Source organism: Labeo rohita, chromosome 22 (assembly GCF_022985175.1).
Source record: "Labeo rohita strain BAU-BD-2019 chromosome 22, IGBB_LRoh.1.0, whole genome shotgun sequence".
Taxonomy (NCBI): domain Eukaryota; kingdom Metazoa; phylum Chordata; class Actinopteri; order Cypriniformes; family Cyprinidae; genus Labeo; species Labeo rohita.
The window spans coordinates 45,546,580-45,568,364 of record NC_066890.1 but is presented as its reverse complement, the minus strand read 5'-3'; the positions used below and the strand labels follow the sequence as shown (position 1 = coordinate 45,568,364).

General features: G+C 34.3%; 2 protein-coding genes and 1 pseudogene across 3 annotated transcripts; 1 reads left to right on the top strand and 2 right to left on the bottom strand.

Moving 5' to 3' along the window:
* Positions 1-4,621: 4,621 nt before the first annotated feature.
* Positions 4,622-7,561, top strand: LOC127154179 (uncharacterized). 2 transcript variants are annotated; one of them, XM_051095585.1, is made up of 4 exons: positions 4,622-4,670; positions 5,835-6,149; positions 6,338-6,472; positions 7,178-7,561. In XM_051095585.1, the coding sequence occupies exons 1-4, from the start codon at positions 4,622-4,624 to the stop codon at positions 7,372-7,374; spliced, it is 696 nt and encodes a 231-aa protein (XP_050951542.1). In that variant the 3' UTR covers positions 7,375-7,561. The 2 variants fall into 2 exon arrangements, with proteins under 2 accessions (XP_050951542.1, XP_050951543.1); XM_051095586.1 differs by lacking the exon at positions 4,622-4,670 and adding an exon at positions 5,278-5,293.
* A 1,277-nt stretch (positions 7,562-8,838) lies between these two features.
* Positions 8,839-12,629, bottom strand: LOC127153418 (uncharacterized). The gene is made up of 3 exons (XM_051094472.1): positions 12,293-12,629; positions 11,138-11,425; positions 8,839-9,494 (listed from the first exon to the last, which is right to left on the bottom strand). The coding sequence occupies exons 1-3, from the start codon at positions 12,627-12,629 to the stop codon at positions 9,421-9,423; spliced, it is 699 nt and encodes a 232-aa protein (XP_050950429.1). The 3' UTR covers positions 8,839-9,420.
* A 460-nt stretch (positions 12,630-13,089) lies between these two features.
* Positions 13,090-18,644, bottom strand: LOC127154172 (uncharacterized; annotated as a pseudogene).
* Between the last annotated feature and the right edge of the window lie 3,141 nt (positions 18,645-21,785).

Below are 21,785 nucleotides of genomic sequence, written 5' to 3'. Positions count from 1 at the left end.
ATTTCTGACTTAAAGTTTGACAATAAAGTATATCTATATCTATATCTATACATTAATGTTCAAAGCAACAAAAACAAACAACAATGGAGATAGGGACCACCTTGTTACATTTATAATAATAATACTAATACTAATAATAATAATAATAATATATTAATATTTTACCGAACAAACAAAACAAATCAAATATTATGTTTTGATAAACTGTTATTTGAAGTAAATAGAGTAGAATTAAGACAAATTTGTCCTTGAGATAAATTTAAAGACAAGCATAACAGTTGCATGCTACTAACTTCTTAATGGAATTTAGCCTACTGATTTTGGGAATAAATTCATTATTGTTATGAGAAACTAGCCCAAAACTAGCCCAATTGCATTTCCAGGGAGGTCCCCATTAAAAATCGTGTTTGGCATGGTAAAATGCACATTTTTTTAACAGGGTTTCCCTTGTAAAATTTACATTCCAGGGGATAAATATCATGTTTTTTGGATTAGCTTCAACCCGCAAAATACAACCGGTTGTAATAGTGTTAAAGTAGCCCAATTCCGTGGGAAAACCACAGACTTGGCAATACTTCTTTCACAAAGATGTGTCTATATGTAGGCACATAGCATGTGGCAAGCCATTTTAGCATTTTGGCTATGTGTCCACCAAAGCAATTTCAGCTAGCTGTGAGCGTTTGCTTGCCATGATTTGAAATATGAAAGTGAAAGTGACAACATACTGTCAACTATGGTGACCCATAGTCGAAATTGGTCCTTTGCATTTAACCCATCACAAGTGCACACACACAGCAGTGAGAAGTGAACACACACCCAGAGCAGTGGGCAGCCATTGCTCCAGCGCCCAGGGAGCAATTGGGGGTTCAGTGCCTTGCTCAAGGGCACTTCAATCATGGTATTGAAGGTGGAAAGAGCACTGTTTATTCACAATCCCCACCTTCAATTCCTGCTGGTGCAGGAATCAAACCAGCAACTTTCGGGTTACAAGCCAGACTCTCTAACCATTAGGCCATGACTGCCCCATAGCTGCACTAGTGTTGCTGATTTTACAAGTTTGTTTTTGAATATAAAAATGATCCATGTCAGATGGATTTAGAGGCTTTGCATCTGAACTTTTCATATTTGTCTGAGTGTTTGTCAGATTTTTGCACACCAGTTTAACTTAGTAACATTTACCCGTCAGCATGGCAGTAACAAACTTTACTATGGTAAACTGCGTCGTTTCAAATGGCTTATCTTATTGAATTACATTATTAAAAGTATTAAAAGTATTTTTAAAGAGCAACGCTTATCTTATATTAACATTGAGAAAATGAAATTGTTTGTTAGCTAGGTTTTATGGCTAACTGTTGGCTGCCTGTCTAGTTTTAGAATTAGTTATAATTTTTAATGGAAATTAAGATTTACTGCATTTGTGTGTGCGTGTGTGTGTGTGTTTTAATAGCAACTGAAATGAAGCATCAAGAAAGACATGACCGTCCTGATATTGCTGAGTTAGATGTGTTCCTGGGTCAACATATTTTGTTGACCCTGGAACAACATTTAAATCTAAAAATTTAATCTTGACCACATCCCTACACCTAAACCTAACCTTACCCATGAGTAATCCCTAAAATCAGAGGAAATGATAGATAAATGATATCTACACATGCACCAAACACTGATTGTAAGCCTAAACTTCACAAAAACTATAAACTGTTTTTTCAAAACTGATTGGTTAATCACAATATTGTTCCAGGATCAACAAAGATGTTGATCCAGGAACATGTTGCACTTGGTAAAATCAGGTTCTACGTGCCAACCACCCTGAGACTGATAGTTGATGGTAAGAGAACAACTATGGTTTTGAGTTTCCTTTTAAAAGTGTGCAATTTATACTTCTTGTTTTTCAGGGAAGACATTTCAGTCACTAACAAAGTGGATGGTGTGCAAAGGTGGTGGTCACGTGGATACAACATAATGCACTGCAAAACGTCCTAAGACAGGGGAAATGGTGAAGATGCACTGTTCCAGCAGTGGAACATGCGTTGTTTTAAATAAATAATTTGATATTGTGTAATTCTTGTGTCTGTTTAAACTGAATGCCAGTAGTATTTTATTTTATTAAAATAAAATAAAATAAAATAAAATGAATTAAATATAAATGAAATGTATATTAAAATTACAGTTTGCAGCTGTAAATTAAATAAAGTTTACTACTTTAAATCTTAAATTACAGTAACTTACTGGCAACGGTTAGTTACTGTAAAACCCTTTGAAATGTCTAACAGTGTGAAATAGCCATCCTTGCAGTTGTTTTTTTTTTTTTTTTAAATAACAGCAGTGTGACAGCATCAGCAGGTGCTGAGTGTTTATTTCACAGGGCCTTTTTTTACATTCAGAAAACAATTATCTGGGAACTCGGATACTAGTAACACAGCCATATTCCATATCATATGGCAGACATTTTGTGTCAACTGGAAAATAAATAAATAAATAAATACACTGGCATTTTCAGAAGAGCATGCTGAGGTTAATGCTGGCTAAGAAAACTTTGGTGGACACAGCTTTTGGTTCCGACTAAATATCAAAGATGTACTAAAAAAAGAAAAGGTTTTCATTCCTTTTTTTTTTTTTTTTTGGTCAGATGTACCATGTTTACGATCCATGAAAATGACTAAAACACTATTATTCATGCTATGCCAGTAGATGGTGATGTCACTTTTTAATGCACATGACAAATTTTCATTGTTGTAGTTTAGGTACACTGTTAGACATTTCAAAGGGTTTTTACAGTAACTTACTGGCAACATACAGTAACAAACCGTATTTAATTTACAGTTGCAAACTGTAGCTGTTTTACAGCCAAATACTATTAAAAAAGTCAAATCCATCAGTATACTACTGCATTTCATTCATTTTAATATAGTTTTCAGTAGAGTTTATAATTTTAAATTGAATATATTTAAATTTATTTTATTTTTACTCTACATAGGTACTACTGACATTCAATTAAAACAGACACAATAATCACAAAATATCAAATACTTTATTTAAAACAATGCATGTATAACACTTAAAAATACAGACTTAAACTGCTGGAACAGTGCATCTTCACCATTTCTCCTGTCTTAGGATGTTTTGCAGTGAATTATGTTGTATCCTCACAAAGAATCTATAGGCAACAGAAACATAATGGAGAAAAAGGCATGCAGCCAAAGAATACACAGCCATCTGCAAAACCCAGGTGCTCCTTAACGTGGCCACCACCTTTGCTCACCATCCACTTTGTTAGTGACAGAAATGTCTTCTCTGAAAAACAAGTAGAAGAAATGGCACACTTTTAAAAGGCAAACCCCACACAGAATACACAAACTTCTCAAATTCATAGTTGTTCTCTTACCATGAACTATCAGTCTCAGTGTGGTTGTCATGCTCATGTCTTTCTTGATGCTTCATTGCAGTTGCCTTTAAACCACAAACACAACAAAATGCAGTAAATCTTAAATTCCATTAATAGTTACAACAAAGTAATTCTAAAACTAGAAAGGCAGTTAACAGTTAGCCATATAACTTGTCTAACCTAGCTAACATGCGGTTATTTTTTTTTTTTCTCAATAGGCTACTGGCCAACATTATACTAACACCTGAACAAAATTTCACATTAGTTAACCTAATGTTAATGTAAGATAACCGTTGCTCGTTGAAAATTATTTTAATTCAGTAACTTAATTTAATAAGCTGACAAACGCCATTTGAAACGACAGCGCAGTTTACTATAGTAAAGTTTGTAACCGCCAGGTAAATATTACTAGGTTAAACTGGTGTGTAAAAATCTGACAAACACTCTGACAATCATATATATATTTTTACCTTACTTGCTGGTCTTAATCTCGTAAATTGCATCGACACACAGTGCGGATGTTCTCCAGAGCTCTTCCGCTCTCGCGGGTTCATCCCCGGGCAAACGCCGCGACGCTGCCCGCTGCTTCAGCGTCTTCCTCGGACACGAGTGGCGCGGCGCAGCGCGACTCGACAAAAGAAAACAATATAGAACTCATGAAATATACAATCTACAGTGGATGCTATATATAATCTATTGCATTTAATGATAGGGACTTATTTTTATCACCCTAAGATTTCTATTCGAATGTTTCCAAAAAGCTAAATTTGTCACATTAGTTCATCTATAATCATTTAATCGGTTTGGTGTATTACAGTATATGTTATTATGTTTATTTACAGAAGGATATTATGCCACCATAATCTCAAATTTTTCTACAACGCATGTTTCTGCTCATTCTCTCTACTCATGTTTCGTCTGTTTGAAGGTTGTTTTTACTTTTCCTTTTGATTTTTGACAACAATCTTTAAAGAGCATGTTATTTCTAGTTCTTGTTTGATATTTAGCGTCTTATGGACTTACTTCATTTATATACGATATAACCTCTTAAAAATGTTCATTATTAGGGTAAGAAATCATATTTAGTGTTAACAATACGGCATGACATCCACTTCTGTCACTCATAAACGTTACTAGGCAACCAGCAGCGGGAACGCCTACTAGCGACCAAACTGTCCAGGCAAAAGTCGGGACATCTTCAGATATTTATTAGTGGTTGAAAAACGGCCAGGGAATATGGTTAACGCTTTTGTTTTGTTCTATTTGTGCTTGTGTCGTATGCTTGGTAAGTTATGAATGTTTTTTTATGACTTAACTTCTTGTATTTTTGTGAGCACCTTAATTGTTTTACTGCTTACGAAAATTAACTATGTTTATAGTTTTATAGTTTTACCATATTCACACAAATACCATATTTAAAATATGTTTTTATTTATTTTTTTCTTTTCTTTTCTTTTCTTTTCTTTTCTTTTCTTTTCTTTTATTTTATTTTCCTTTTTTTCGTAGTAAAACCATGGTTAATTTTCGTAAGGGTATTTTCTATCTTTACGAAGGTAGGCTATTTTTATTTACTAGTTTAGGAGTGTCATTTTTCTTAAGGAATTCAACTAGAAATATACAAAAAATAAAGATTATCTTGTTGTAAAACACCTCGAAATAAACTGACATCGATGTTATAATATCAACATGTTATAATATTAATTATGTTATAATATTAACATGTTATGATATTAATATTCATTATGTTATAATATTAACATGTTACCAATATATTACTAATAGAGTACGTATCTGGGACGTACTACGTAATATTACGACGTTAGGAGGACATACTGACGACGTTGTGAGTAGGTAATTTGATAGTAATATTATTACGGGCATGCGTCGGCGGAGTTGCGTCGTCAATTGGTAAGTCATGAAATTACCAAAAATTAGTCCATGCTGTCAGTATTGTAACTTGTCAGCTGAATAAAATGAAATCTCCTGATCCAGAGAGTGAGTTGTTTCACTTCTGTTAGCATGTAAAAACGAGTGCTGAAGAAATATCACGTGACACTCAAAAAGAATAATTGCACGTGTCAATTAATGAGGAACAAATCATTTCAGAACCACCTAAAACAGCCTGACTGTCCTGTATGACTTCTGCAGTCTTGTAAATGCGTTCCAACAGCACATACCTTATAAATGATATTTATTGTACAAAGGGTTGTATTCTAGATTGGGGCCAAAGCCCAGGAGCCTTATACTATAGGCTGTGTTGTCCAGGAATTGATTTAATATGCTATGTGTGCCTCACAGCCTCAATTTGTGTCTATATTTTCTTAAACATACTGATAAAACGTTTTGTTTCAATTATACTAAACATCCTTATTGTGTCATTTTATGTAGAAACATAGTTATCGTTATGGCATTTGTAGTTATACAAAATATATTTATGTTTGTTTTCTAGATGTGGCTGATGCAGTAAAGAAAATATCAGTGATGGAGGGAGATTCTGTCACTCTAAACACTGATGTTACAGAAGTACAAAAATATTTGTTGATACAGTGGATGTTTGGAAGCACAAGAATAGCTGAATTTAACAGACTCACCCAAACAATCTCAATCTATGAAAGTGCTGATGGAAAATTCAGAGACAGACTGAAGCTGGGTCAGACTGGATCTCTGACCATCGCAAACACCAGAACCACAGACTCTGGACTTTATCAACTCACAGCTGTCGGCGAAGAGACAAAATACAAAAGATTTAATGTTACAGTCTATGGTGAGTAGAACATTATGGCGTAATTAGCACTAACCTTCATTTGAATTATATATTTGTCACTGTAATATTTTTCAATGTATTTTACATCCGCAATTTATGATATTGCCTGCTTTAATTAAAATGAAATAAATTACTGTAAAAAGTGTGCGTGATGAGACTGACATCACAGTATTATCTGTCATTACCAGAATATCCACAGAATACTTCATCACCGGAAAGTTCATCAAGCTCAAATCGTGTGACGTCCAGCTTTGTGGTGAACAATTCAACTGTCAATCAAACTGAGGATAATAACAATACCGAATGCCATCAGCCAAGTTCAGGTATATCACTGATGAAATTAGCATTTATTTCTAAAGCAGAACTCTGTTAGATGTGCTTGGGTAAATCAAAACCCAACACAAATTCATTGCATTGGTGCAGTACATATTATTCGTATTTCTGCTGGTGATTGGAATACAAACGACTGTATAAACCACAAAAAAAAAAAAAAAAAAAAAAAAAAACACTTAAAACCACTTTATCCATATATCAGATGCTTTTATCCAAAGCAAAATCACATTGCATTCAAGGTATACATATGAACAGCCAATGCATTCCCTATGATTTATAGTTTATCGATATTGGGGATAGAGTGCATTTCCCTACCTTTTCTGTGTTTACAAGAATTGAGAACAGACTGCAGACAAGTAACAGAGAAGTGATATGGGTGTCAGACAGCCATTTGGGGGAAGGGGGGCAGGTTATGAGTTTGGTTAAAAAAAAAAAAAAAGACAAAAACCTGAATAATTAATTAAATAATAATAATAATAACAATAATAAAGTGACAAAATGTTATTTTATTAGTTTACCTGTATGGAATCATTTATTGCTATTGTGTAAACAATATGTAATTATGTAATTAAGAAAAAAGTAATTGTAGTCTGATTACAAGTATTTTAAAATGTAATTTAATCTAGTTACAAGTACTTATTTTTTTAAATCTGATTATATGCACAATTCTGATTCAGCGTTTTTTCTTTTTTCAGACAACATCCACTGCTGTGGTTCTACTGAAGCTGTGATCCGACTGGCTCTCTCTGCTCTGGTGAGCATGGCTACAGTTGCTGTGCTGGTTTATGACATCAGATTTACAAGAATAGAACAGAAGAGATTAAACATGACCATTTCAGAACAACAGTATGAATTGAGCAGAAGTTTGAGTTCCATATATGTCCAAATTTAAAGCAAAACACCTGTTGATGCTCTGCATCTTTTCTGTTCCTTTCACAGCTATTTATTAACAGACAATGTTTGCATTCATCAAACGTATTTTTTGACTCTGAACATAATTGCTCTAAACAAAATACTAATTAGCACAAATGATGGCATATTACATAAGCTCTCAATTTTTTTTGTATTCTTGAAATGAATCACAGAGGCAGTTCGTGCACATTTTTGGTGAATTTATATAATGAAGAGTTGTTTTTACAATAGCGTGGAACTTCTTTTTGTTATATTTGTTCTACTGCACATTTGTAACATCATAAAATGATACAGTTCAAATAGAAGCTATATGGATATGTAATTCACTGATTTCATGTGAAACACTTGCAGGTTGTGATTCGAAGTAAAACCTGCTGTGGTCTCAGTCGTTTACATCTTTACAGAAGATGTAAAATATATATAAGCTGAGGCAGGGCTGGCACCTGTGGGCATTGCTGTGGTCCCCTTCCCTCCCTCCCTCCCTGCTAAATGTGAACAGTTTTGAAAGCGAAAGTGAAAGCAAAGAGCAAGCGCACTCTCAAAAGCAATTACCGAGGTTATGTAATCCTTAAGACTTTTTGCTGTAACGCTCCTTTGCACTTCTAATCCTACCACACAGATTACTGCATAAACATTGCTCCGAACTGTCGATTGGTCTACTTCCCATTGACATTTTACAGCTATTATTGCTCGCTCTACACAACTTCATTGGATCACTTGCACTAAACCTTGTTCCACTCCATCTTTTAAGCATACCAAAAACTGTCCTCCATATATTCTTTCAATACTGTGTCTGTTCGATCTGTTTTACCATCCCTATGTTATATTATGTGCATTAAAATCCTCAAACCATATCACCATACCTTCTTTTCTCTAAATTTTGTTTGGCTGAAATGCTACAGAAGAAGAGGCAGTATACCTTAAATATAAAATGTAATAATGTAGAATCAGAATTGCTATTTTTAAAAATATTTAATCATATATGTAATTTTGGTTTTAGATCACTGCCTCCATTCCTAGACAAGTAAGATCCAGCCCTGGATTCCAGATCCTGTCAGAAAATATCAGTTTGTCCAGTATCAGAACAACTTGTCAGCAGAGTAGTCTAATACCCAAACCCTGTTAACGGGAGGTTTTGTCTATACCCAAAATACCAAAAACACTATTAACTTCTGTCTTCTGTCAGCCAAGAAGCTGACTGAGGAAAAAGCTAGTGAAAGTGAAGAGCAGAAGCAGGAGACAAAACAATGATGGTAAAAACGAGAAGAGTTTATTGAATAGTCTTAGTTGTGTATGTCTCAATGCTCAGACTTTGTCTGAAGAACTCAAAACAACAAGTATTGTTACACCAAACTTTCACAACAACATCCCATATTTCTTATTCATGAAGACAAACAGCCTTGAAACCACACAGTCACAAGACTAAACAACAACGAAGAAAAAAAAAAAAAAAAAAAAATATATATATATATATATATATATATATATATATATAAACAACAGTAATATAATATAAATGACTAATAAATCAGGCAAAACACGTGCAGTTTGCATTTAAGGATTGTCCACATAGAAAGGGATATTAAATGCATTTCTATCAGGAGTTATTATACAAACATTCATGCAATGAAAAATGATTTATAAAAAACAGACATTATTTTACATTATCTTATCTTTCTTGAAGTCAATACAGCACACTACAAAAGACATAAAACAGTAATAGTACATACATATATATATATACATATAATTTCCCCCCATATCATATGTGAAATGATTTGAATAAATACATTGATTGAAATAAAGGCAGACCTACATAAATCATTTTTATTTGTTCTTTACAGTTATTTGTTGGGGGGCTTGGGGGTCTATCCAGTTATTTATCAGATATATATCAGATTGTTTAATGGACAGTTTAACGGCTCAACAACACAGTGATGTGTTCAGAAATGTGAATCAGAAATGTGTTGTTGAGCTCAAATGCTGTCACAGAGATTGACATTGGTGGGTGTGACTTCTCACTCATTCACTCCACATACTCTTTGTTCAACAGCGGCATCTCTACAGTCACTGATTCATTTACTTCTTTTTCTGTGGAATCTGAATGAAAATACAGAGACAATAACAGAAACTGAAAAGAGAGAAAGGAACAATTTTGCATGTACATCAAAGTAGATAAGAGCTCCTAATTACTGACATTTACAGAAAGTCAAAGACAAAAATCACACTTAAAGGGGAAGTCTACTATCCAATATCCAAAACAACAATGTACAAATAATGTACTCACCCCCTTTTCATCCAAGATGTTCATGTCTTTCTGTCTTCAGTCGTAAAGAAATTTTTTGAGGAAAACATTTCAGGATTTTTCTTCATATAATGGACTTATATTTTGAACTTCCAAAATGTAGTTTAAATGCAGCTTCAAAAGGTTCTAAACGATCCCAGCCGAGAAAGAAGGGAATGTAGGCGGATCTACAGACCCAGTGTTTACAAAGTGAACGTGCAAAGACTAAGAAAGTGCAAGTAAGTCAAACACTGTTTACAAACAAAAAGGTACAACGCGTTGGACGATTCTGTAGATGTAGCAGAAAATAAGATGTAGTTTTTCGCCATACTCTACCTTTTTTAGCCGGAGTACACAGACGATGAACTTAAACGTGATTCATAGTAGTGATGGGAAGTTTGGATTATTTTACCAACTCGGACCTTTGAGTCTCATTTAGTAAAATGAACAAATCCTTTTTTTTTTTTTTGAGTCATTTCATTCATTTTAGCAAAATCAGTGTCACGTGACAGCCCCATAAGATGAACGAACGACTCGAAAAACCCCAAGACTCGAAACAGGTGAATTAATTCCAGTACAGAACCTAATAGGATGTTGTGCATACGCGACTGAACGAATCACTCCCAGAGATGACTCGTTCTTCGCGAGTCACATTAAAGATTCAAGAACGACCCGTGGACGTGCATCCGAGAGCCTGTGCTACACAAGCTGTTGTGCTTAAAAAATATACAAATTTTTATTTTTCGAAAAACATTACCAATCGTTTCGCTAGATAAGACCCTTCTTCCTTGCCTGGGATCGTTTAGAGCCTTTTGAAGCCGCATTTAAACTACATTTTGGAAGTTCAAAATTGGGGCACAATTGAAGTTCATTATATGAAGAAAAATCCTGAAATGTTTTCCTCAAAAACCATAATTTCTTTATGATTGAAGACAGAAAGACATGAACATCTTGGATGACTAGGGGGTGAGTAAATTATTGGTAAATTGTTGTTTTGGGAATGGACTTCTCTTTTAAGGCCTAGGCCGTAAGACTCAGTGAGTGCCAAAAAAAAAAAAAAAACTTTTTACAGTATATTTTAGTCTAGTATTTACACAAAATAATAATAATTAAAAAAATAAATAAAATATTGAGACTTATTTCCCTGTTGGCTTGAGAAGATATGGTAGATGGAGGGGAATATTTAGAAGGAAAGATTTTAGTCTGTTCCTTGCAAAAAGAATTTTGAGACTTAAGGACAATTTAATAATAATACTTCTTTGGTGTTTTGTCTTTGTATTGACTGACAAACTGAACATGAACAGGATTACTTTCATTATAATGGAAAGGTTCTATGGATGTTAGCTAATCTTCAGGGAACCATCAATGCCCATAAATTACCTTTATTTCTAAGAGTGTATTGTGTAAATAAATATACAGCTGTTAAAAAAAAAAAAAAAAAAAATGTTGTTCTACTCACCAGTGACAGTCAACTTGAATCTTCTGAATATGGTCTGTTCGCTGTTGATGATCTGTAGTTTAAAATGGCCAGAATCTGCAGCTTCGATGTTTCTGATGAACAGAGATCCGGTCTTTTTGTCCAGCGTTACTCTGTCTTCAAATCTCTTACAAATAGTTGTTCCTGAATCAGCTTTAACAACAAGACGATTTTCAGCTCCAAACGTCCACAGTATCTCATCAGCCTTATGTATTTCACTATCCATCTTTAGAGTGACAGAACCTCCCCTCGCCACTGACACTTTCATCACTATATGTCAAAACACACAGAAACAGAAACACAGGAGAGAAAAATGTACATTAGCTTTGATTATTTAGATAACATTTTAACCCAATTTGGAATATTCGTATATGATTTCATTTTGATTGGGTTTGGTTAATCTTATCTATGATGCTCTTATCCTGCCAAGAAAGATAGTATCTAAAGCTAAATAATAAAATAGAAGTAGATTATGGAATAGCTTATTTGACACAATGGACTTTCATTTGCAGTTTGGTTTATTATAACACAACAGCAAATGAGTGTCTTTATAGAAATGTTATAAAATCAGTTTTCTTAATAATGACTAATACAATTTTATATCAATTTTAAATGAACAGCAGTATATTTAATGTAAAAGAAAAGTGTTTTATTGGGATATATAAAATTTAAACAAACATTAAATGATCTATAATTATTACAGATTTCTATGTGTACAATTGATATAAAACTATAGGCCTACTATAAGTATACCATAGTTATGCAAAAGAACTGGATGAATGAATGCATTTATTCCATTCACATGGAAGGAAACTGATAGACAAAAAAAACACATTTATCAATTTTTGTTTTGCTAGCATGGTCTAGAGCTGATGTGTGCAAAGTTAGGTGAAGGTCTGACAAAGAGCCTGAAAGGGATTTGTAGTTATTTAAACAAATTAGAATGTAGGATGAAGTTTTTAGATAATGATAAAAAATTAATTCAATATTGTCCAGGCTTAAAGCAAGGATTCAGAAGAAACAAACATTTTGATTCTGTCAGACATGGTTGCTTATTATGGTGTCAGTAATTAATTTTTTTAATGTACTTTGTCTTAAAATGAGATTCACACAGTGCAGTGTCATTGGTCTACTCACTTTTGACAGTAAGGATGAATCTTTTGTTGATTCTTCTGGTTTTGCTGCTGATTTCTAGTATATAGAGTCCAGAGTGAATAGTCATGATGTTACTGATTGTGAGTGATCCTGTCTTTTCATCCAGCGTTAGTTTGCTTCTGAATCTTTCATCAAAACCATCAAATGTCCTTTTGGTCTTTCCATCGAATTCAGCGATTAGATCATGGTTATCTTGATACCACCACTGTATCTTATCATCTGCCTGAAGGACAGTTTTAGGCTCCAGAGTAACAGATTCTCCGTCTGCCACTGACACTCTCTCTTCTTCAGCTGGTTCTGTACAGTGAAATGTGTTCATGAGATCAGGTTAAACTTTACAAAGAGATTATCAGTTTCACTGTGTGACAAAAGGTGCATTTGAAGAGTTCAGATGCAAAACCACTCTAAAAGCCACCTTGGTCAAAAATGAGATACTGGTACTTAGGTAGAAACCTAGGAGCCTGATAAAAAAATGCTTATTTTAAAGAAAAACATCAGATGGATTAAGAGGCTTGTGCATCTGAACTCTTCATTTATACAGTTTAACTGTTGTCCTTAAATGTGTGTATCAAATATGATAAAGTAGGCTTGAAATCTAAGCTGGACCGCAGGTAATTAATATGGGAAATCTGCCATTATTTGTATGGTAAATTATTGTATGCACTGTCACTTAAATTTGGCATATGAACATTTTCATGCAAGGATTTTGATTTAACAATAAAATTTACAAAAAAAGTTTAGAACAAATAAAAAGCATGCAGATGCAAAAATCATATACTGCTTGTTTAACAAAGCTTATTGTATTCCACTTGCTGTATCAGCTGTAATACTCACCTACTTTTTGTAGTTCAGAGATCTTGAGGCGATAGTAAATCACAACAGAACATACAACTGCAACCATAATCAGAGCAGCAACAACGATCCCTGCTGTAAGACCTGAAGACGGACCTGAATCTGGAACAGCTAAAGAAAGACTTGTGTGTGTAAACATACTTGGTAATAAAGCTCTTATTCTGATTCTGAGACAGTGAATATGATGATCTGAAAATATTGAAAATATATACAAATTAAGTACTTTGGTCACTACAGTGATATTTACCAGCAATTTCAGAGTGAATATTGTTTTTACACCATTTTTTTTGTTCATTGAGTGTATATGTGATGGAATCTAGGAAAACCCAATACATGGTGAAATTTGACCTTTTTTAGGTTTTGATACCATATGGGTTCAACCCCTTTCCAAAAATGTTTTTTTTATGTTGTCCATAGCTTAAACGAAACCAAAGTTATGTATATCTTAAGTTGGCTGATAGCGATGATTTTCAGAAATGGAATTTTGAGAAAAACGGCTTTAAAATAGAGACGGCTTTCACTTTCACTTTACAGGTTTAACGAGAGCTGTCTGTCAAGTTAGGAGCGCTATACTGCATCATTACACAAACAGACTAAGGTTGTTTATCATGTGCATAGTCTACTTTTGATCATCCGTTTTATGTTTAGATAACACGAATAATGCAGCCTACCTTGTAGTAAAAGCGAGCGCAGTGCAACTGTTCGTGCACTGTGCATAAAACAGACTGTCATCGGATTCCTCCTCTTTAGTAATTTCATCATCGGAATCTTCATCTCTGGATGTGAAATAGTCCGTTATAACATCATTTAGGGCACTGACATCACCAAGATTGAGCAGATTGAGACGAGTAAAACCGGTAAGTGAGCAGCTACAGTACCATCTCATGATATTAAATAAATAAACAAACAAATAAACAAATAAATAAAAACTTTGCGTGCCATAGTTTAGACAGGACTGGCGGAGAATGTGAATTGACACGTCTTTACTAAATATGTTACGTGGTTTATTTTGATAGGTTAACTGTTTTTGTGGAGTCAAGGGAAAGCATCTCAGCAGCGCGTTCTTACCCAGCTAACAATTTTTGATTCCCAGAACGTTCTGGGAACGTTAGGTTTTGGTTCCCAGAACGTTCCCAAGAATGTTCCCTGTAGATTTCCAGAACGTTTCCCTAACCTACAGGGAACGTTCTATTTACGTTAAGAAAACTTTCCTGGCTAACCAATAGGGAACGTTCTATTTATGTTCCTAGAAGGTTCCCTGAAAGTTCTCTAATGGTTCCCAGAACGTTCTCCTAACCTCTTCACTCCGATACCGCTGCCGTATGTCAGCACTCCCGCGTCCCGTAGTAAGCAGCATGGAAGACGGACGGACGTGGACCTCAATAATCACTACTACAAACCATGTCTTGTTTTAAACTATTGTTTAATCCTTACAGATATTTAGAGCACATTTAGCCATCATAAAATGACATTAAATTATCCTTTAATATCTTAGATTTGTTTTATTCGTTAATATAAAAGATTAAAAGTACCATAACCCAGATTTTGTTTATTAAAGCACCAAATAACACTGACTTCAACAAAATATTGAATTTTAAAAATGTGAATTTTATTTTTACAGACATTGAAAACGAATAACATTTATTTTACTTTACTTAGAGTAATATTACATTCGTTTCTTACCACTGAATTAACGACGTGCTTCTCTCTTTTGGTCAGTACACAAAAACTTCTCCGTTAACATCATGTTCTCTTCAGTTAGACGTGTAAAATTTCCCTGAAATCACAATATTTACTCTCGTATATATATTAATTATAAGTAATTATTCATTAAAGCGATCAATCAACGAATGTTAGTCAGTCAGTAAAACGCGAGTGCGCGGCTTTCTGTGGAAGGCAGGATTGAGCGCGTGCTGGAGAAGCGCGTGCAGATCAGAGGCGCGCAGAAAAGAAATATACAAACAAACCCAGTGTTAATGATATGATTTTCTGACTACGCTTAACCTTGGCTTAATTGGAATTATATTATAATTATAATGCGATTTAACCACTTTGATGTCTACCCTTTATTAAACGCTTATTTCAGACATGAAATTTGCAAAAAAATAGTTTGTTTATGATGAAAAACAGGGAGCGTTCTGGGAAGGTTGTTTTTAGGTTATAAAATTAAACCAAAAAATAACCTGCAGGGAACGTTCTCTCCTATTTTTCGAATTTCCTGAAAATGTCCCAGCGTGACATCCGATGGGTTTTCCCAGATCACATCACATATCATTTATTTCATCTTAGCTTTATTTCAACTACCAAAATAACTTTTAATAATTTTAGGCTTATTTATCAATAACTACATTGAAACTTTTGTGCGATTTAAACTATATAGTCATTTCTTCTTTAAAAACATCATCATATATCATCATATTACTCAGCCCTGTCAATTGTTAAGAAAAGGACTGTTGTATCTGTAACCATATTAGTTTAGTTTAATCCGTTACTCTAAGTTACTTCAAGAACACCACGTGTTCCTAATTAGTCCAAGTATCTAAGCGCTGACCTAACTAAAGTCTGTCAATACTTTGAAAGACTTGCACTCACCACTGACAGAAAGAAGGAATCGCTGTGAGCTCTCGCTGCCTCTGATCTGTACTTCATAAAGTCCAGAGTCTGTGGTTCTGGTGTTCTTGATAGTCAGAGATCCAGTTTCATCGAGCTTCAGTCTGTCTCTGAATCTCTCATCAGCATTGTTTAATGAAGTCTCGTTAGTTTCTACATCGCTTTTAGCCAGGAGAATGCCTTTATCTCCAAACCTCCACACGATCAGATCGTGAAAAATCAAACTGTAGAATGACAGAATCTCCCTCCATCACTAATACAGACTTCACTCCATCCGTCTCACCAACCATGTCTGGAAACAAAACCAATTCAGAGCTGGAATATTTTAACACTGCTTTTACAGTATGCAATATTGTGGGATACCAACCAGTGACATTAACATTACATATCTTGGTTGTAGTCCTTTCTCTAGAGATGGTGAGTTTATATTTTCCATAGTGTTTGATTCTGGTCTTTCTGATGGTAAGAGATCCAGTCTTTTGATCCACTTGCAATCTGCCTCTGAATCTCTCATCATCAGTGACAAAAAATGAAGTCAGGTCATGCTTTCTCGTTATCTGAGATATGATAGAGTCTTTAGGTCCAAACAGCCACAGTATCGTATCATCGTTCTGTATTTCAGTAAGATTTGTGTCCAGAGTAACATAATCTCCCTCCATCACTGACACTGTCTCATCTGTATGTGCATTAAACACACCTGCAAAACAAACACAAATGAACAATTATAGATATATCTTAATCTGACAGTATACTAACCTCCATTCCAAACGAAAACACTGTCAGATACAGATACGGCATTACTGTTCCGTTTATAAATTAAAAAAAATGCGAATATTAAAACATAAAAGTTCATGATAATTACAGTACCCAAGACTTCTGCAATGTGGCAGACAAAATGGTTACCTCATATTATTAGCTAAACATCACTGTAACCTTTTGACACTGACTGAAATGTGTTTATTACCAGCACAGATGTAAACAGTGTATGTTAGGCTAAATTTGGAAATCTCTTGTTTCACTTACCATATTTACTGATTTACTGAGACAAAGACTGTTAACTTAAAGAGTAATGTTGCTTAGAAAACCTTATAGCCTATGGAAGCTTGTTTCAGCAATTAATAAAAAAATAAGAAAGGAATTTGCATCACACAATTCTGACTTTTTTTCTCACAATTGTGGGTTTACATCTCATCCTAACTTCTTGTCTCACAGCTGAATGATACAAACTTGCCATTCAGACTTTTTTTCTCAAAATTACATTATGTAAACTCACAATTGTGAGTAGCAAATGAAATTCTGATTAAATAAACAAATAAATAAATATCAATTGGTGCCACCCTAAACACCCCTTCACTGCTATTATTGCCAGAAGTGTGCATCATCAAAAACACGGTCTTAATACCACATTCCACATTTCCTTTAAAGTTATATAAGAAATATATAAGAATATGCACAAGATGCCCTCTCAGAAAGAATTTATGCCCCCTCAGTTTTCTTAACGAACTTATTTAAACCGTTAACGGATAATTAATTGCAGGAGCATGGGCGCACCGTCTGCAGAGCGCATAAGTTTTGTTCGATTTGTCCCTCCTGACTCCTGTCCCACCCAGCAATAAACACACAAATTTTAAGAAAAACATTGTTCTTTTATTTGATTCTTTAGGAGAGGAAGCAAAAACTTCTAGATGGGACCAGGCCAAAACAACAAACAAAAGGGAGGCTAACTGTTGGGAGGATCAAACTGACTTGCCTGAATAAAAGAAAAACAAATAAACAACATAACTTTTACCTCACTCCACATCTATTCAAAAACAGGAGAAACATGATTAGCAAAAGAAAATGGCGTCCACCTTTCTACAGCCTCAGCAGTTAATTGCAGGTAGCAACAAAAGATTTCTAAACCGTAGAGTTCAACAAAGTCAAATTATACAAAGATCAAATTGGGTAACGTAACAAAAAGAAGCACTTAGTAACACAAATTCAAAGATTTACGCTCACAACAGTTTACAAACACATTGACTCAACAACCACATGCTGGGGCAGGAGGGAAGACCCTCTCAGCTTCCTGGCTTTCCACCTCAGCGGAGAGGGAGAGAGAACAACCAGAGAGGGAGCACAAAACAACGCAAAACAAAAAGAAAGCAAAGTACAATCATATTGCACAGCATAAATAAATAATGGCCACGTACATCATAGATGTAAACAGGAAACTGAATATAAGAAATACCTTCTGGGGCGTAACATGTACTGTCATGCTTATCAAAAAAAAAAAAAAAAAAAAAAAAAAAAAATAAATAAACTTGAAAAAAAAAAAAAAAAAAAAAAAAAAAACACTTTCTCATTCTGCGCTCGATTACAGATTACATTAAACCACAAGCCCCAACTCCCACCTCACTAGAAATTTAAATGTACCCAGTTATATTGCGCAACACTGTAAAACGCCTAAAAGGAATTACGGTGCAACATGGGCATATCTTAATTTAATGCCCCATTGACACTTTCTATTCATTTTCAAATGTTTACCAACTAATGTAATAGATTTAATTTGTTTGTGCAGGTGCATTTTTGTCCAATTTAGTGGCATTCTCCCCCAAGTCTCCGTGGCCAACACACACTCTGCCTATATGGTTTTGGGATGGAATGTATTTGTCGCACAGCGGATGTCTAAAACGAAACCAAAAATTATTAATTAATCTAACAAAAAAATAAATCCACTTACCGTCCAAAAGCAACAAAAAAAGAGACATCAGTAACATCCTCTCTGTTTATGTAGAGCTGTGAAGATGTATAGGGAGAGCGGGGACGAAATTAACGCGAGACAAAAGTAACAAAGTGATTCCTAACTTTGAGTACTACCTTTGTTTATCAGCACATTCAGCACGCAACCCTTGATGGAGATGTGAAATCACGTGATTTCGTCATTGTTTCCTGTGATTACAAGAATCACCTTTTAACTTCAAATTCAAGAACCTTTGAAGTTGTGGGGACATATTTCAAGTGAGAGCAAGGTTGCATCGTGTTACCTTATAAGATATGAGGAGCTCTTTTCCAAAACGCTATAAATCCATTTCCATTAATTTGAGTAAAAATGTGTTTTCTTTACCAAGAAAGTGGCAAGATGAAAACCACTATTTTCTATTTTAAACTTTCACATAGCATCTTTAGGTTATAATAACATAAAAAAAATTCAAATCGAGATATTTTATAAAAACTGATTATTTTTTCCCAAAATGCAATAAATCCATTAGGGGTCTAAGCTTACTTTTCTTTTTAGAGAAAGTATAAGTGATGGATAGAGATGGCATAAGTGCAATCAAATTCATAAACTATTGTTGAGATTAATGTTTTAAATATACAATTTTGAACATAGAAATATTAAATGATTTTAATAACTAAAAAGAAGATAAAAATTAAATACTGCCAGCAGGTGGCGGTAAGTCACTGATTTAATTTCTGATCATTCATTTGATTCGTTCGAACGGGTGATTCATTCAGGAATAAAGCAAGTGACTCTTTTTATGAATGGGTAATTGAATTATTGACTTACTAGAAAATACACGTTCATTCGTAAACAAAACACCACTGTGTTTGAATGGAGATGCGCAGGGGCTCAGTTGTGACTTTGTTTCAAACTATTTTTGAAGATGAAATAGAGCAAAATCAGGCAATAGTGTTATAGTCAGACGACCAGATACAATACTGATTTTGGCAGGAACTCAATTTTGTAAAAAAAAAAAAAAAAAAAAAAAAAAAATGGCGTTTATCGCGTTTTGGAAAAGAGCTCTTCATATATTGTTACAGTTTTCATGTGTCAAACACAACTACTTTTTGCATTTATTTTTGGCCATGACAGAGATATGATTCTATTTGTCGTATTTCTGATTTGCATAAAACCGAAAAATATGGTACATCCTGTATTCTAAAATGATCTGATATTAACTTTTGCATGGATTTTATTGACGTTAAGTTGCATGCTTATCTAACGTAAATCAAGCAATCCAGGATGCATATGAAACCCATACCTAGACTACGCCACCGGGGTTTAACACCCACGGAAATAGTTTAAACACAGCAACACAAGTTCCTTGTTGATAAAAGGGGAACAGAGACATGACCTTAAAGTTCAACAGTTTTGTTGACAATATAAAAGATCTCCATACACTGTAAAAAATGCCGGTGAATTTAACAGTAAAAAACTGTAAAAATGCTACAGTAAAAACATGTTAAATGGTTAACAGTAAAAGACTGTGATAACCATAAATTGACATTCCCAGAATTCCCTGTGTTACATTTTTTTTTTTATTTGATGTTTTTTTTGTTGAAATAACTCTTTCTTCTTAGTTTTTACTTAGTTTTGTACAATAGGGTTGTATGTTACATCTAATGTTGTTAAATTAATGTTTATTGCATTATTTCAGTTTCATGTGTGTTACCATGATGGTGTTTAGTGATTGTGTGAATGACACTGTGCATCTTCTATGTATGTTAATATTTAAAAGCTGTTTGCGATGAGCTTTCGTTCATCATGCCACTTTCTCATCACCACCTGCTTTTGGTGGTTATTAGTGTATTACAAAGGTACAAAACAGATTTCAGTACTTCAATAAGTTGGTAAATTAACATTATATCAGTTAATGAAATTACAGTATTTACCTGTAAATTTAAGTGAAAACCGTAAAATGTTAAACGTTGCTACCATAACTTTTACAGTAAAACTCTGGTAACCACAGCTGTCGGTTTTTTACCGTACATTTTACGGATTTTTTTTTACAGTGTATGAATAAGATCAACTTTATTGTATATTTATAGTTTTCTTTAAAAAGAAATCACAACTTTACAAGATCCAAATTGAGCTATTAAAATCATGGCCCATCATTCTGTAAATATCAGGTTTACCAGGCCTGCAGGAAGAGAAATAGAGGAAAGCCACAGGGCCACGGACCACGGACCCCAGCCTAGAAACACACACCACACGTGCACAAATATACAAATCATCAACAATGAAAAAGGTGTAGTGAATAATGCAAATAATTCTACACTTTCAACTCAATACTCATGCAGTGCAGGAAATCTCACACCATCATGCAGTGAGAGGGAGAAGACCCATGACCCCAGAGGAAATCACTTCCATGCAGGCTGGTTCCTATAACACAACAAAATGGGTTAAAAATACCAACAAATCCCAGAGGTTGGCATCAAAATAAACTAAATTAATTACAAAACCAAACAAAAGTTACAGAAATACAAAAGTCAAAACATCACAATAAACTTAAATCAAAACAAATCATAAACAAAACAGCAGGGCCTAGACATCATAAGTCCGTATGATAGAGCTTCACAAGAAAAGATCTGCCAAATAAAAACAGTTGTAAATACAAACACATTTAGCAGTCTGAATTAATATAAACATTACCAATAAAACACTTGCCGCGAAGCAAATACAACGCGATATCTTAAATCACTAAAATACACATGACAATCCCCATCAATATTATCACTATGACAACTACAAATCCACTACACACATACCTTTACCGTAATCCAGAAGTGGAATGTAACTTTGATAGAAGGTAACAGAACCGTTGCATAACAGCTCATTGCTCTAGGCTATACACAGAGTCCACAACTCCGAAACTAACTGCATTAACGGCTCACATACTCATACAGAGGATAACCTTCCTGCGATTAACAAAATAAACAATATAAGACAAAACATATTTACCTGAGCTTTACAGCATCAGAGCAAAGACCACATTCATACCTCATCACAGCTTTCCACCGTCACAACACCAGAAAGAGACAATGAGAATCACGACATCAATAGGTTACGCAATCTACTACCCCCTTCCCCAAAACACCATCATTATTATGTACTCGGTCACACATAGGCCATGAACGTTGGTAAAATAACACTTTAGCGGACCGGAGAGAATAATATGGACTTTTTTCCAGAAAACCAGGGCCTTGGAATTTTTTTAAAGACAGACAGATCTGATTCAGCCAGATGTTTATG

Coding starts and splice junctions, on each gene's coding strand:
- LOC127154179 (XM_051095585.1), top strand. CDS start 4,622: ATGGTTAACGCTTTTGTTTTGTTCTATTTGTGCTTGTGTCGTATGCTT. Junction 4,671..5,834: donor GTGCTTGTGTCGTATGCTTG/GTAAGTTATGAA, acceptor TTTGTTTTCTAG/ATGTGGCTGATGCAGTAAAG. Junction 6,473..7,177: donor ATGCCATCAGCCAAGTTCAG/GTATATCACTGA, acceptor TTCTTTTTTCAG/ACAACATCCACTGCTGTGGT.
- LOC127153418 (XM_051094472.1), bottom strand. CDS start 12,629: ATGAACACATTTCACTGTACAGAACCAGCTGAAGAAGAGAGAGTGTCA. Junction 11,426..12,292: donor ATTCATCCTTACTGTCAAAA/GTGAGTAGACCA, acceptor TTTGACATATAG/TGATGAAAGTGTCAGTGGCG. Junction 9,495..11,137: donor ATTCAAGTTGACTGTCACTG/GTGAGTAGAACA, acceptor ATTTTCATTCAG/ATTCCACAGAAAAAGAAGTA.